This window comes from Pectinophora gossypiella, chromosome 29 (genome assembly GCF_024362695.1).
Source record: "Pectinophora gossypiella chromosome 29, ilPecGoss1.1, whole genome shotgun sequence".
NCBI classification, from domain to species: domain Eukaryota; kingdom Metazoa; phylum Arthropoda; class Insecta; order Lepidoptera; family Gelechiidae; genus Pectinophora; species Pectinophora gossypiella.
Window position 1 is genome coordinate 2,558,058 of NC_065432.1, and position 17,513 is coordinate 2,575,570.

Genomic DNA, 17,513 nt, shown 5'->3' on the forward strand with positions numbered 1-17,513 from the left:
ATAACATCCCATTAAAGTTGTGTAGATAGATAGATAGATAAAATACTTTATTGAGCACAATGGACACAAAATACAGAGATAAGGACAACATATACAGAAAAGCACAACAGGCGGCCTTATTGCTCATGCAGCAATTTCTTCCAGGCAACCTTTGGGTACAGGAAATAGAATAGCTTTTTGGAGATAGTATAGCTTTCTTTATTTTATTTTTTATTTATTCCTTTTTTTATTAGTTCGTTCCCTTAAATTAAGATGTTATGGCTGTTTAAATAAAGTGCAATATCGGTTGTACGGTTTCGTTACACGCCGTCATGACCAGATGCGCCGCGGACACTTTTTAGAGATAGGTTTTATATTTGTTACATCAGGTCTATGGCCGCCTCTATGGCTAGAGTGATCGGGTGAGCAGTTCAGTGTGTGTCATGGAGTTACGCGAAAACATTATCGCTAAAATTGTCGTAGCCAAGCTGTCCAAGGAGTGACCAGTTGACAAACGAATGAATAACATTCTATTTCGGTGTTACACGCTAATTACGTCGAATGCGATGTTTCACGGCGGCGTGACGTAAGTGTTGGCCGCTCACGTAAGTTCACGACATTTAAAAAAGAAACTTCGAGGGTTGAGGAACGGCCTACGTGGACCAGTGGTTGGCGTTGAAAAGGTCCCGGGTTGCAATTCCGGTGGGGATTTATCACAAAATTCACTTTGTGATCCCTAGTTGATAACGCCCAGCAAGTAGTAAACAACCACAGCTGATAATGACACACGTCAATTACTCAAACAGCCTATTGTATACATTGTTTTAAGTTTACGCGGTTATTATCATAATTAAAGCACATAATAACGGGTTCTTACCGCGCGATGACCCGTCATCCCGTGATCATGGCACTCGCAACAGTGTCGAAATATAGGGAGTCTCATATCCCCATTTAAACGCGGTAAGAACCCGTTATTATGTGCTTTAGCCTATTGTAGCCCCACTGCTTGGCACAGACCGGGAGGCATCACGCCTATATACCTGAAAGGGGTACGCAGAAGTGTATAGTACACCCACTCTTCGCCAGCTAGTCACTCGCCAGTTGTTAACCATCACACCCTCCTGTCTACTCGACATTCTTTCGATCTATGTATCGTATCGTCATTAAGCCTGGGCACTTTGTTCATCTTGCGATGGATGTACGATGAGCTGCAAAAATCCAACCAGTTTCTTTCAAAGTAATAAATTAACTGGTTGCACTTAAAACCTAACCGGGACCAACGGCTTAACGCGCGTTCCGAAGCACAGATCACCTTACTTTCGGACAATCTGGTGATCAGCCTGTAATGTCCTAACGAAACTAGGGACTACAAAGTAATTTTTGTGATATGTCCCCACCGGGAAATGAACCCGAGACCTCCGGATCGTGAGTCGGACGCTCAACCAGTGGACCACGGAGGTCGTTACTTTGCAAGGTGGTGCGCCGTTCTGTGTACAATAAACTAGGAAATAAAAAATAAAATAAATTAAAAATTTAAATAACCCCCGACCAAAAAAGTACTCAATTATTATGACAAAAAGTTAAAAATGCTAAACCCTATAAAAAGCAAAAAATAACTTAATCTCACATATGCTCGCAAGCAAACTGAGTTGTAACATTCCTATCACACTCAACAAACAACCTGATGACCTTGAAGACCTGAACCGATTTCCACCAAACATAACTAAGAACACTCTCGACTGATATGCCTTTCAAACAAAAAAAGCCGCATTAAAATCGGATCATCCGTTTGGGAGCTACGATGCCACAGACAGACACACATTTACACACACACAGGCACGTCAAACTCATAACACCCCGTCGTTTTTGCGTCGGGGGTTAAAAATAGAGAACGCCATTACAAGAGCGTGGCTCTTACGATGATGAAGAATATATTAGAAAACGAACCAATCAATTCGGTCAAGGTGATACATCCGCGAAATACATATTCAGTGTAGTTTAGTATAAAATTAGGATAATAGCATCCTAACGGATGGGCGGTGATGCGGTGTCCTTGGCGCGAATTATAATTTAGTAAATTGCAGAGTGCTTTCAACGGTTAGATTTCTATAAACATTGGTGCTAATTCCTGTAAACACCATCTAATTTTATTTTAAGTTATATCTGTCATTTTCTTATCCGCCGAAAAGGAAAGGGACGGGTAATCGACAGGGATAAAATTTATGGAATACACGTCAATTTTAATCAGAAATCTTAAACAACCGTCTAAAAATTTTACATTGGCCAATAACCCGACAGAATTATGTTCTGACAGCACACGTCAAACGGTTTGCATACCAGCGAGATGTCTTTTACTCATTTACTCATTCTTCCTAAAATTAAGAGCTGTCAATCATCCGTTCCTTTCCTTTTCGGCGGATAAGAAAATGACAGGTATAGCTTAAAGTAAAATTAAGAGGTGTCTGCAGGAATCGGGGCCATTATTATACTTAATATCTTGCGATGCATGTACCATAATTAAAGCACATAATAACGGGTTCTTACCGCGTTTAAATGGGGATATGAGACTCCCGATATTTCGACACTGTTGCAAGTGCCATGATCACGGGATGACTGATGAGATTGGAGTGGAGTAGGTAGATCCATAATTTAACGCGGTAAGAACCCGTTATTATGTGTTTTAATTATGATAATAACCGCGTTAACTTAAAACGATGCATGTACCTCTGACTATTCCAATATAGGGACCACGGAATTGGCTAGTTTCGTAAGTCAAAGATATTACGAATTTCTGATTTTTAATAAATAAATACAGATCTAAAGGGTGGCAAAAACATTTTTTTTTTTTACAATTTAACCTATTTACGAATTTTAATAAATAAAAATGTAAGTGCGACATTTTGCCACGTTTTCTGTTACGTCACAGGTTGCGTTATCATAAGTATAAATTCCATAGTAATTTCGTGTTTTGACGTTTAGTAAAAAGTAACTGATTTGACTAGTTAGAAACTAGCCTATTACATTTGCTTCGATCCTGACACAGTTTCTTCATCTTTAGTCATCATTATGTAATAACCCCTGGACGTCTCTGACACCAATGGTGAGTTCCTAAATGGGCTGGATTTTACGCCGTCTTCTTCTTCTACTACACGATCCGGAGAGCCCGGGTTCGAATCCCGGTGGGGTTATAACACTAAATATCACTTTGAGGTCAAGAGTAGGTACTTTAAACCGGCGAGCATGCGAAGTCTTAGATGATGTGTCAGGATCATAGTAAATGGAATTCTCTGCCTACCCCGACGAGTAATAGGCGTGATTTTATGTATGTATGGCTTTGTTATCCCCAATTTGACTAGGATATAACAGTCTGATCACCTGATAGTCTGAAAGTACGATGACCCGTGCTTCGCAGGGCACGTTTAAAAGTTTGTTCTGGCTATTATTTACCTGAGCAAATACATAGTAATTGAGTCCCATTTTTACCCTTTGGGTACGGAATTCTAAAAAATGCGCCCAATGAGGCTCGACCTGTGACTTCAATTACACCACTAACCAGGCAGCTACGTCACAGCTCAAATTAAACTGGTTGTTCGCCACAATTAAAAGTAGCGCGTGTAAAATGATTATCATTTTGTTTGCGCGAATCGTTTTTAGAGCGTGCCCTTTATTATGGTCCGTTTCAAGGTTACGTTGGTAGAACGACAATGGTACTGACTCCAGTACAGTGGCCCCGATTCCTGCAGACACCGCCTAATTTTATTTTAAGTTATATCCGTCATTTTCATATCCGTCGAAAAGGAAAGGGACGGATGATTCACAGCTCTTAATTTTAGGAAGAATGAGTAAATTAATGTGTCGGGTTATTGACTGACGTAAAATTTTTAGACGGTTAGTTTAGATTTGTGCTTAAAATTGACGTGTGTTCCATAAATTTTATGCTTGTCGATTACCCGTCCCTTTCCTTTTCGACAGATAAGAAAATGACAGATATAACTTAAAATAAAATTAGATGGTATTTACAGGAATTAGCACCACTATGTACTAAGTTTATTTTAAGTCATACTTGCCATTTCCTTGTTTTTGTGAAACCCACATTCCCGAGAAATCATCGTACAAACCTTAAAACTTAAATTCGCAATATCTCTCGAATGGAATGTCCGATTTTTAAAATTCAAAAAGTAATCTACATTTATTTAAAGAAGCCGTTGTAGCCTAGTTGGTAGAACGCTTGCCTCTCACTTTGAGGTCGCAGGTTCGAATCCAGCACAGGTCTAAACCAATTATTGCCATTTGTTTTCGCATTCATGTTGGTTTCCCGAGAAATGTATCACAATGTATTGGGCTAGTATTTCCTTCGCGGGTGGAAGATCAGACAGGCGTTTTTCACAGGGTCCGCTTACGTAACCTGAAGATTTGACAGGTCCGGTTTTTTACAGAAGCGACTGCCTGTCTGACCTCCCAACCCGCGAAGGGAAAACCAGCCCAATACATTGTGATACATTCTCGGGAAATCAACATGAATGCAAAAACAAATGCGACAATCATTGGTTTAGGCCTGTGCTGGATTCGAACCTGCGACTTCAAAGTGAGAGGCAAGCGTTCTACCAACTGGGCTACCACGGCTTCTTTAAATAACTGTAGAATACTTTTTGAATTTAAAAAATCGGACATTTCATTCGTGAGATATTGCGAATTTAAGTTTTAAGGTTTGTACGGTCACGAGCATTAATATTTAAACACTTTGGTACCATGTCACATTAACTTTTTTGACAAATTGAACTGTAAGTCTCACTAAATGTCAAATATGTTAGTGCGACAGAGTCCTAAAGTGGGTACATTATATTATACATTGTTTTAAGTTTACGCGGTTACGCGGCATTATTATGTTTACACTATGGTACCATGTCACATTAACTTTTTTGACAAATTGAACTGTAAGTCCCACTAAATGTCAAATATGTTAGTGCGACAGAGTCCTAAAGTGGGTACATTATATTATACATTGTTTTAAGTTTACGCGGTTACGCGGCATTATTATGTATACACTTTGGTACCATGTCACATTAACTTTTTTGACAAATTGAACTGTAAGTCACACTAAATGTCAAATATGTTAGTGCGACAGAGTCCTAAAGTGGGTACATTATATTGCTCATGACTGTACGATGGTCCTGGGGCTGTCGCTAGTACACCACACATACAATGTGTATATGACAGCCGTCGGGCGCAAATTATTAGACTCATTAGGAGCGGGCCGCGGCAATTATTTTGTATTTATGTACTATACTGATGATGTAATGTGCCGCACTTTACGTTGAAGCCATTGTGGAGATCCGCTCTATTTATGGCAACACTGTCATAGAATAAAGAATAATCCTACAGTGGTACAGAACAAGTAACAAAAAAAATGTCTAGTCGCTGTCAAAGAGAAAAGTGTTCAGAAATGACATTTCGAAGGTTTGGAAATACACGAAATTAAAATTATGAATAATCCTTATAACCCGGGCGAATAAAATAAACATCTCGCTCATATGCAATCCGTTTGACGTGTGCGGTCAACTGAATTCTGTCGCATAGACCAATGCAATCCGTTTGACGTGTGCGGTCAACTGAATTCTGTCGCATAGACCAATGCAATCCGTTTGACGTGTGCGGTCAACTGAATTCTGTCGCATAGACCAATGCAATCCGTTTGACGTGTGCGGTCAACTGAATTCTGTCGCATTGACCAAAATAAAAAAAATTAAGGATTTCTTTTAATTTTCATATTAAACGACGTGTGTTCCACAAATGTTACACCTGTCGATTAGCCGTCCCTTTCCTTTTCGGCGGATAAGAACATGACGGGTATAAATTAGGAGGTCTCTACAGGAATCGGGGCCAATATGTGTTTATTATAATGTTTGCTTTAAGTACAATAGAGTGTATTGGAGTAAGTATTATTTTTCATTGTACCCTTGACACCAGACCCCTACATCTCTAGTCCGACCCTGGTCACGCTACTTAAAGTGCCTACTCAGTACCAACATTACCAACAAGCGTCGCCGTCGCCGCGCCGTCTGCGCGTACGCCAAGTTGGCAACCATTACTGTGTCGTCGTAACCCCCCCCCCCCCCCCCCTCGCCCCTTCTCACTGATAGCCATCGCGCTAATTACACGTTACATTCGCGTTGAGGTTTTCCTCTAGTCTTTCTAGGAATCTGTCGAGGGTCAACAATTGCGAGGTTCAAATATGCCGCTGAAGGCGTGGCCGTTCGTGGGAATATTCCCAAAGTGGGAATGTTGTAACAGTTCTTTAATAATTAAAACACATAATAACGGATTCTTACCGCGTTTGAAATACGGATATGAGACTCCCGATATTTCGACACTGTTGCAAGTGCCATGATCACGGGATGAGAGAGAGAGAGAGAGTTCTTTAATAGGACACTGGCTGCTTTTCTCTTTCAAATTGTTCTTTCTTGTACTCTGGTCTCTGGACTTATCTGTCTATTGTCTTCTGTCTGTCTATTTATAGCATTCCATGTAGTCTTCTTCTGTCGTGTGGGTTGTGAGGTGGATTACCAACCCCATCAACCCTGGCGTCAGGGTTACTATTGAGCCGCCAAAGGCCCCTGACATGGCTCAAGTAACGACTACTTACTTACATCAGTATTATCAGTAAGTAGTAACCGAGACCAACGGCTTAACGTGCCTTCCGAAGCACGGATTATCTTACTTTCGGACAATCAGGTGGTCAGCCTGTAATGTCTCAACCAAATGGATCACAAAATGATTTTTGTGTTATGTCCCCAACGGGATTTGAACCCGGGACCTCGGGATCATGAGCTTAACCACTGGACCACGTAGGCCGTTTGTATGGGGACTGTCAACGTGTTAAACATATCTCTGCGTACCCCTTTCAGGTGTACTGGCGTGATGCCTCCCTGTCTGTGCCAAGCAGCGGGACATACAATAGGCTGTTTGAGTAATTGACGTGTGTCATTATCAGCTGTGGTTGTTTACTACTTGCTGTGCGTTATCAACGGCCTTCCGCGTGCCGCACGCCTCGTGCGCGTACGCATAGCGACAAACAGGGACGTTTTAGTCATAACATACATAAACATGAACAGCCTATATACGTCCCACTGCTGGGCACAGGCCTCCCCTCAATCAACCGGAGGGAGGAGCATACTCCACCACGCTGCTCCACTGCGGGTTGGAAAATTCATTAATTTTTTTGTGTTTTTTCAGTCCCATAATTATCGTAATATTAATATAATAGTAATTAGCATAGCTTTAGCCGCATAGAATCCCAAATTTTGAATAAAACAATAAAAATGACAAATGACGCATTTCAGTCATAATCATATTTAATTGTTTAAGAGTAGACTTTGTACCTATGCACATTTTTATTCTCAGACGACGCCCTGAGCCGAGGTTCGCGCCCAACTGGGCACCCTCAGGCCTGTTGTCTTAAACGTTGTACCGGGCGAGAGCCTTCAGCGCTCCCCATTTATCCGGCCAAGTAGTTAATGCCATCTGCGGCAAATCTACAATAAGTCACGTCAAAAAAAAAGCACATCTTTATTAATAATAGCATTGTTTTTTGACGTGACTTATTGTAGATTTGCCGCAAATGTAAATCAATCAATCAATAATACTTTATTGCACAACAACATAATACATAGGACATAAACATACGAATAAAACATAAGCACAATGGGCGGCCTTATTGCTAAACAGCAATTTCTGCCAGGCAACCTTGGGGTGGAATATTATGTATTGGAGCACGGGATGGTGCAATAAACATAATGTCATTAACTACTTGGCCGGACAAATGGGCGAAGAGGGCTCTCACCCGATACACAAAGACAAAACGCCTGACGGTGCCCAGTTGGACGCGAACCTCGGCTCAGAGCGTCGTCTGAGTGGATCATATTTGAAAGTTTTAATCGACCCTAGTGGGACGATAGCGATAAGCGCTGAATGAGGGGAATCGTCGACCACGCCGGCGGGGTCGGTATCGGGCTAGAATACAGCAGTGGGACGAACATAGGCTGTAATTTCTATCTATCTTTTATCTTTATCTTAGAAGCTAAAACAAACACTGAACACTTGAATGTCATCCCGATAAGGTTACGTCACTTGAGTGAACGGCTTCTGTGGTCCAGTGGTTGAGCGCTGGGCTCACGATCCGGAGGCCCCGGGTTCGAATCCCGGTGGGGACATTACAAAAAACACTTTGTGATCCCTAGTTTGGTCAGGACATTACAGGCTGACCACCTGATTGTCCGAAAGTAAGACTATCCGTGTTTCGGAAGGCACGTTAAGCCGTTGGTCCCGGTTACTATTTGCTGATGTACGTAGTCGTTACATGAGCCATGTCAGGGGCCTTTGGTGGCTCAATAGTAACCCGTCAGGGTTGATAAGGTTGGTAATCCACCTCACAACCCACACGATAGAAGATCTTAGAAGCTATAACAAACACGTCTGAACACTTCAGTGCTGTTCCGATAAGATATTATGTCACTTGAGTGAACTTTTTTCGCGATTCAATTTAAGATAACATTATCACTGGCGGATGATAAAATATTTATAATATTTCAGCGGGTTTAACACCGTAAGCACGCGACTCTTTCTCGCCGCGACAGAGATCATCTGTCTCTTTCTGTGCAGTACTGTGAGAGAGTGACGGGTGACGTATGTCGAGGCGAGAAAGAGTCTCGCGCTTACGGTGTTACCCCGCTGGTCTTCGAATAAATATTACGTCATTTTACTTTTAATACACACAGGGTGTTAGTGACACCGCAATGAAGACTATAGGGGGTGATTCAGACCATGATTCTGAGTTGATATCAAGTGGAATTTCCTGTCGGAAAAATACATAATATAAACAGCCTATATACGTCCCACTGCTGGACACAGGCCTCCCCTCAATCAACCGGAGGCGGTATGGAGCATACTCCACCACGCTGCTCCACTGCGGGTTGGAAAGTCCATTAAAAGTTTAGTGTTTTTTCAGTCCCATATTGTGCTTTTCCCAGTCCCATGTAGCTACATAGAACCCCAAATTTTAAATAAAACATTGAAAATGACAAATTATTAAAATTATATAAACTCACGCCTATTTCCCACGGGGGTAAGTCTATAAATTCCATTCGCTTCGATCCTGTCATACTTTTCTAGCTTTTGCCATATTCACGCCTATGTCCCCGAAGGGGTAGCTAGAGGTACAGTGCTCGCCAGCTTTGTTTATTTAAGTCCATATCACATCATTATCATCATCATCAATTTAAGAGCCACGCTCTTGTCGGTGTAGCATTTTCCACTCCAGTCTATCAAAGGCCAATTCCTTGACTTCCCTATAAGACACGACGTTAACCTTTTCTTTAATCTGTTTCATGTAAGCTCTATTACAGTTTTATATTACATAGGATACAGGTTCTCGTGTTTTTTTAATTATTTTCAATCCCAAACTTATGCGACGGAAAAAAACTATATCAACTCAGAATCTTGGTCTGAATCACCCCTTAAAGTTTTCGTTACGATGTCACTAACACCCTGTATATAATCTTTTAGTGTATGTGACTGTTGTGTGTTGTGACTTTAGTTTACTTTTAGGTATATCTTGTTGCACCATCCCGCATCCAAGTTTGGTAAATGTTTGGTTCCTGGCAGTAGTTGCCTGGAAGAAATTTGCTCTAGAGCAACAAGGCCGTCCATATTGTACTGTATTCGTGTTATGCCTGAATGTTGAAATTTAGTTCTGTGCAATAAAGTACATTTGATTTGATTTCACTGTTAGTAAAACTACCTAAATAAATACAATAAACAAATTGACACCCACATAATCCACATTATTAGCACTTTAAATATTTCTCAATGTTTACAAACTTATACATTTAAACAATGCGATAGTTTTTGCAAGTCGGTTATTTTCCGCTTTCGATAACGGATTGGATGACACAATATTTATAAACAACGTTATCGTACTAGCTTTGCGCACGCGACTTTGTCCACGTTTCACCCCCTTGGTTTCATCCCCATAGTTTAATCCCCTTAGTTTCATCCCCATAACGTTTCCCTTTAGTTTCATACCCTTAGTTTCATTCCCATAGCTTCATCCCCTAAGTTTCATCCCGATAACGTTTCCCTTTAGTTTCATACCCTTAGTTTCATCCCCATAGCTTCATCCCCTTAGTTTCATCCCCATAGGGGAGACCCCTACTCGGCACTTCTCTACAACAAAACACAAAACATAACATAAGCTCACGACTATAACCCAATTGGGGTAGTCAGAGCTTGGGGCGGTACATGCACCGAAAGATGAACTAACCCACACCTCACCTAGGTTTCTGTTAGACCAACGTGATAAGAGTGGTTTGCAAAAACTGCAAATAATCAGTCAAATTGTACTCAGGCGAAGCCGGGTGGATTCGCTAAATTAAAAAAAAATTGCCGATATAAATACAACACCGTTCATAAAGCATACTTCCTCAATATCCACCCTGGAAGTGCGCTGGCGTGAAGTTTACACGCGTTGTGTTAAATGTATATTTAGCTGCGCGAGATTCGGTATTTTCCTATGTTTTTCACGAAGCTGTTTTGGCAAACAGCTTAAGGTGATTATTGTGTGCAGTTGGGTCCATTTGAATTGGCCATTGGGGTTTTGTTGCTCATAAAATAGGTTACCCGAATTAGGTTAACTGTTTTATTTTTTATATAACACTAGCTTTTCCGCGTGGCGTGTTATAAAAGAGAGATCTTTGTGTGTATGGGAGTGCATATCAAATTTCAAGCATCTAACTTATGCAGTTTAGATTTTTTTGATACAAATGTTTCTTCCCGCTAACTCCCGTCTCCGTGGGAATTTTGCAATATCCTGTTGCAACTAAGATTTAAGTTAACTAAGGTACCTGCATGCCAAATTTCAAGCGTCTAACTTAAGTGGTTTAGATTTTTTATACAAAAGGATTTTCCCGCTAATTCCCGTTCCCGAGGGAATTCCTTTCTTAGTGCACCTCTACGGTACCTAAGCTACGTCCCTTCCAAATTTCAAGGGCCTACGTTTAGTCGTTTAGGCTGTGCGTTGATATGTCAGTCAGTCAGTTTCTCCTTTTATATATTTAGAAGAAGATAAGGTTACGACTATACCTATCCCAATTTAGGTAGTCAGGGGTACAGTCATGAGCAATATCATGTACCCACTTTAGAACCCTGTCGCACTATAATATTTGACATTTAATGATACTTGCGGTTTAATTTGTCCAAAAAGTTTATGTGACACGGTTTCAAAGTGTATACACCAGATCACCAGATTGTTCGAAAGTAAGATGATCCGTGCTTCGCAAGTCACGTTAAGCCGTTTTTCCCGGTTCCGGTCCATCTACGTAGATAGCATACGTATCGTTTATTAGTCGGAGCGCTCAATATAATTCGAGCAGCGCGCGGCGCGGTTGTCATGCAAACCCGGCAGAATTTGTTAAAAAATTATAATTTTAAATATGTATGTTACTTTGCGTTCTTTTTAAAAAAAAAACAATTTCACTTCTGATTTGTAAGAGCATATTAATATATTCTACAAATATAACATAAAGCAGCCAATACTGTCCGACACGACTAGTGTCTTGTCCAGATGCCAAATCCCGCTATCTCTCCGCTACTAACTTGCAGGTGACACCTAATTACATGATAATTGGTGGCTTCTAGGAACGCAATCCCGACTCGAGATCCCGCGGGATTGGAAATATCAATTTTTTCGGAATCTCGTGTAGTTCATAAAAAAACATAAAGTTAGGATGAAAACTGCTTGTTTAATTAAAATTAAAAAGGTTAATTAAAAACCTCTATTCTTCAATTAAATGACTAAGCCTTATCTCCTATACTCAAAGATTGCCTGGAAGAGATTGCTACTTAGCAGTAAGGCCGCCTATTGTACTCATTCTATTTCTCTTTTGTTTTGCATTTTGTTTTTTCCTGTTTGTGCAATAAAGTATTTGTCATGCTATGTTATGTTATGTTACTAACTTTTTTTTTACGTGACTTATTGTAGATTTGCCGCAGATGGCATTAACTACTTGGCCAGACAAATGGGGAGCGCTGAAGGCTCTCACCCGGTACACCGTTTAAGACAACAGGCCTGAGGGTGCCCAGTTGGGCGCGAACCTCGGCTCAGGGCGTCGTCTGAGAGGAAAAATATTTGAAAGAATTAATCGACCCTAGTGGGTCGATAGCGATAAGCGCTGATTGAGGGAAATCGTCGACCACACCGGCGGGGTCGGTATCGGGGTCCTGAATGTTACTAACTAAATAATTAAGTTTCCTTTGGAAATCAGCATAATCAAAACAAAAAGTATAACTCAAGGAGATTCGCCCAATCCCGTCAATCTCCAATAGATCCTATTGGAGATTGACGGGATATATCCGTCAAATATGCTACGGGATTGATCCTGAAAAATTAGACGAGATCTCGCGAGATATCGCGGGATTGGATTCCCTATTGGCTTCTCCATGATGACTGCTTGGCTGATGACGAATTATCAGCCTATACGGAGTCTAGTAGCATTATGATAAAGAATTGCCTATTGGGGTAGGGGTCGACCCGAGAAAGTGTGGATGGAGTGTGTGAAGAAGGATATGTGTGTGGAAAGTGTGAGTGAGAAAAACAGAGAATGAGTGTGTGTGAGTGAGAGTGCTGAGAGAAAAATACATACATAAATCCACACCCGATCCCTAATGGGGTGAGCAGAGCCAAAAGTTATTTTAGTTTTAATATTTTATGAATATGGATAGCATAAGGTATTTTATTAATTGTTATTTATTATAGGCAGAAGTTAACGTAATGTAATTTGTACAGTCCGTTCTTGTGTAAAATTTTCATTGTGTATGCTTGAAAAAGTAGAATTTGGTGACACCTACTTACTATCTTTATGCACTGTAATCTGCAATGTAATAACATAACATAAACTGCCTATATACGTCCCACTGCTGGGCACAGGCCTCCTCTCAATCAACCGGAGAGGGTATGGAGCATACTCCACCACGCTGCTCCACTGCGGGTTGGTGGAGGTGTTTTTACGGCTAATAGCCGGGACCAACGGCTTAACCTGCCCTCCGAAGCACGGAATCAACTTACTTTTTCGGACAATCAGGTGATTCAAGCCTGAAAAGTCCTTACCAAACAAAGGACAGTCTCACAAAGTGATTTCGACAATGTCCCCATCGGGAATCGAACCCGGACCTCAAGATCGTGAGCCTAACGCTCTTACCACTAGACCACGGAGGCTGTTGCAATAAACGTTTTTATTTATTTAATTTATATTTAAAGTGGGTTCGATTCCCGATGGGAACATTGTCGAAATCACTATGTGAGACTGTCCTTTGTTTGGTAAGGACTTTTCAGGCTTGAATCACCCGATTGTCCGAAAAAGTAAGTTGATTCCGTGCTTCGGAGGGCACGTTAAGCCGTTGGTCCCGGCTATTAGCCGTAAAAACACCTCCACCAACCCGCAGTGGAGCAGCGTGGTGGAGTATGCTCCATACCCTCTCCGGTTGATTGAGAGGAGGCCTGTGCCCAGCAGTGGCTATTTATGTTTATGTTTATGTGTATATTTAAAGTGATGAAGATGACAAGGGATCAGCCTATCGCCCATAACAATTGCCTATCGTGTTAGAAACGTCCGGTTTTTCACAGAAGCGACTGCCTGTCTGACCTTCCAACCCGCGAAGGGAAACCCAGCCCAATACAGATTAGGTCACGTACCTCCGAAAACGCATTTCTCGGGGTTTCCTCACCACTGAGCACGTGATAATCATTTATGATCCGAACATGAATTCGGAAATATATTCGACAATCATCGGTGCTTTAGGTGCTGGATTCGAACCTGCGACCTCAAAGTGAGAGGCAAGCTACGAACTGGACTACCACGGCTAATTATTGCGTTTATTCCCCAAAGTTACGAAAATATCTACCACTCTACAAATACTACTACACCGCGACAAATCCGTTGGGGTGTTTGCCAAGGAATTTGCAGGTGAGACTCAATTGGTCTAATAATTGGTCATTTGAAGGGAAACATAGTTAAAGTTTGACGAGAGGTACTTCTTCTTATTGTGTGGGGTGTGAGGTGGAATACCAGCCTCATCAACCCTGGTGTCAGGGTTACTATTAAGCCGCCAAAAGCCCCTGACATGGCTCATGTAACAATTACTCAATGACTCCGTGGTCTGACCCTATGTTATGTTTGTTATTACAAGCGCAATTGAGCGAATTAGCAAGAAAATAAAAATTAACTGTAATATTATGAAATATTTACCATATAAGTACTTTTTTGCATGGTCAGATATATTTCAAATCGTGTATGAAAATTTATGCCTAGCATACACTATTGTAACAAATTGTGCGACTAAGCAAAACTATTTCTTTATTACAAATACTATGAAATGAAATGAAATAAAATTTATTCACTCTAGAGTGGTACAAAAGATCTTAAATATACATTATATCAAAAAGTCCATCACTCCACCATACAGCGTGCGAATATTAATATTAAATAATATATAATTAAAGGAACATTCAATCATTAATAAATATGTCTTAAAAAAATAAAAAATAATAATAGATATTTTAAATACACAAAAAACAATTAACCTTAATTTAAATAAACGGTTGTGACTTTAAATTGAAATATTCTTTCACTGAATAAATATATGTAAGTAAATATGTAAACATGTAAGTAAGTGAAAGTTTATTTTGTCTGTAAGTTTATTGTGTGTATGTTGTTTGTATTCTGTGTCCCATGTGAATTCATCTCTTATGCGTGCTTTGTGTCTGCTCTCCAGGATGTTGGAATCAACACCACAATGTGATGTGTTCGCTGATATATGGTGGAGTGTATGGAGAGTGTTTGGCTTTTTGCGAGAAGATTTATTAATGATTTACTGTTTTGTTTTTTCCATTATTATTTTTATTTTTTGTGCGATATTTTGAAATTGTATTTTTTTTAGTTATTTATAGTCCTATTTTTCTTTTTGTTTCTTTTATATTAATTGTTTTTATATTGTTTTCTCGTCATGCAGCACATTGGGTTACACTGTATTGTTGTATGTACCTTTATAAATAAATAAATAACATAATCAATACATGCCAATGTATTTCTGTGTGTGTGTGTGTGTGAGTGAGATGTGAGTAAAAGTAATGTACCTATTTACCTATAGTATGTAGTATAGTTAGTACTGGACCTATAGTATATAATTTTTGCATGTCAAAGTGCGGCAAAACATGAGATTCTCACATTTATTGTATAACCTTTATTGTACCATGTTTTATGAGCAAATGAATAATTTTGAATTTGAAGTTTTTGAATTTGAAAGGGATTTCTGCCCGGTTGATGACAATAGACTCGCCCCTTCATAGCCGAAAAGAACTACACCTCCCCTACCTCTTCAAGGACACCGGAATGATGATAAATTATCAATTGATAAAAGAAAATTTTACAAGTAGGCTCATTTTTATTATCTATTATTTATCTTGAAACAGTATTAAGATAAATATTATCTAAACAAAACGTTAACATGAAAGCAAAGCAAAAATACATGATTTCATCAATACAATATAGTAATTTTACAAGTCATGAATATTTCATGATAAGGTTGAATTCTATATCTTTTCCCAATAGGCTCTGGCTCATGTATGACTGTATCTTATCTGATGTCATGTGATTAAGGTGGAACACGCTTAACCAGTCAACAATATAGATACCACTGGACATAAAATAGGTATATCTTAGTTAAAAATTGATATAGGTTGGTTGAGCGTCGGTCTCACGATCCGGAGGCCCCGGGCTCACATCCCGGTGGGGACATATCACAAATAATCACTTTGTGATCCCTAGTTTGGTTAGGATATTACAGGATGATCACCTGATAGTCCGAAAGTATGATAATGTTGAGAAGCTTACCTTCCTGGGCATGATGGGCAATAGGCTAGTTTCCAACTAGTCAAATCAGTTACTTTTTACTAAACACTAAACTATGGAATTTGTATGAAAAAGCACACCATGATGTCATAGAAAAACGTGGTAAAAATTCAGACTTATTATTACGTTTTTGTTGATTAAAATTAATAAATATGTTAAATAGAAATAAGAAAATGGCATTATTATTTTTTTTGTTTCGGCATTATGTATAATTATTGTTAAGTAATATAATTACCTAAGTATATTTCTTGTATGCCGAATAAATATTTTTTCTTTCTTTCAAAATGTTTTTCGTCAGTTTTAGATCTGTCTTTATTTAGTAATCAGAATTTCATAATTTGTCTTGAACTTAGTACATGACATTGTCACAATAAGGTTCATCATATCCATCTTAGGACTTCGTATCAACAGTGGCTGCAAGTTGTCTTTGATCACTTGTGGCTCTGCTCGCCCCATTAGGAATTGCTCAAAGCAATTCCTTGTCAATCTTAAGAGCTTTAAATGTATATCTATTTATTTATTGTCAATAACAATAAATATACTTCTGCGTATAATAACATAATAAATTGCTTTACAGCAACAAGGCCACCAAAAGTGCTGTAATTTTTATTGTGTATGTTTTAAAATGTTTTGTGTATGCAATAAAGTAGGTATCCTATTTGATCTGATTATAGTTAAACCTGAAGCAATATTTTGTGAAATGTAATATCCACGACTTTTGGTTCATCTTAAGGAGCATTAATAAATAAACAACAAATGTTGAAGTGCAGAAAATACGTTCTTGGAATCTACGCGAAAGACATTATGCATAATAAAAACATGGAACAAAGTCTTACGCAAATAATACTGTATGCTTGTATTGAAGAACTGAAGGTTATACTTATATGGAGATTATGAAGTCATATTTACGGTAACTTAATTTTCTTAATCTACGTAACGTTAACGTAGTAAATAGACGCAGACGTGCATAATCGAATCAACAAAGAGCGTTATTGACATAAGAAAATAAAAGGTGACAAAGTTGATATTTTGCCAAGAGAACGGTAACTTACCATCATGCCAAGGATTCGCGGGCTCGAAGTACTGTGTGACTATCTGGTCTTCATCAGGGAAAGACACTTTCCTGCTTGGTCTTTTTCTCTTTTTTTCACAAATTTCATCTTCACAACGATCGGTACTCGCGTTATCTAAACGTTTCACGGTTTCACTCGAACATGCCGACTCTTTATCATCGGTAGACATCGCGTAATCTACAGTCACATATCAATACTACGAACGGACACATTTAGCAAAGAAGTTTTTCACGTAAAAAATACAACACGGGCACACAACAAAATTACCAAACTGACACAACACTTGCGTCTCAATCGGCTATTTCGTATTTTCAGCACATCACACTAGATAATACACCGGCCATTGTATATTTTTTTCGCGTTTCGTGACTTTTTTACTATTTTTATTGGTCGTTTCCAAATCAAAACATTCCGCACCTTTCATACACGGTTGCCGCCATATTGGATTGAATGAGACAATAGGAAAGTTTTTAGAGATCGCCGCTAGAGGTCGCTATATCAG

The 17,513-nt window shown here is 39.4% G+C and overlaps 1 protein-coding gene across 1 annotated transcript in view; it reads right to left on the reverse strand.

Moving 5' to 3' along the window:
* LOC126379358 (uncharacterized) overlaps positions 1 to 17,456 on the reverse strand; it is a 56,031-nt gene extending 38,575 nt beyond the window's left edge. Inside the window, exon 1 of the mRNA XM_050028067.1 lies at positions 16,991 to 17,456. Coding sequence (XP_049884024.1) covers positions 16,991 to 17,180 — 190 coding nt within the window. The 5' untranslated portion in view covers positions 17,181 to 17,456. The remainder of the gene's footprint in view (positions 1 to 16,990) is intronic.
* Between the last annotated feature and the right edge of the window lie 57 nt (positions 17,457 to 17,513).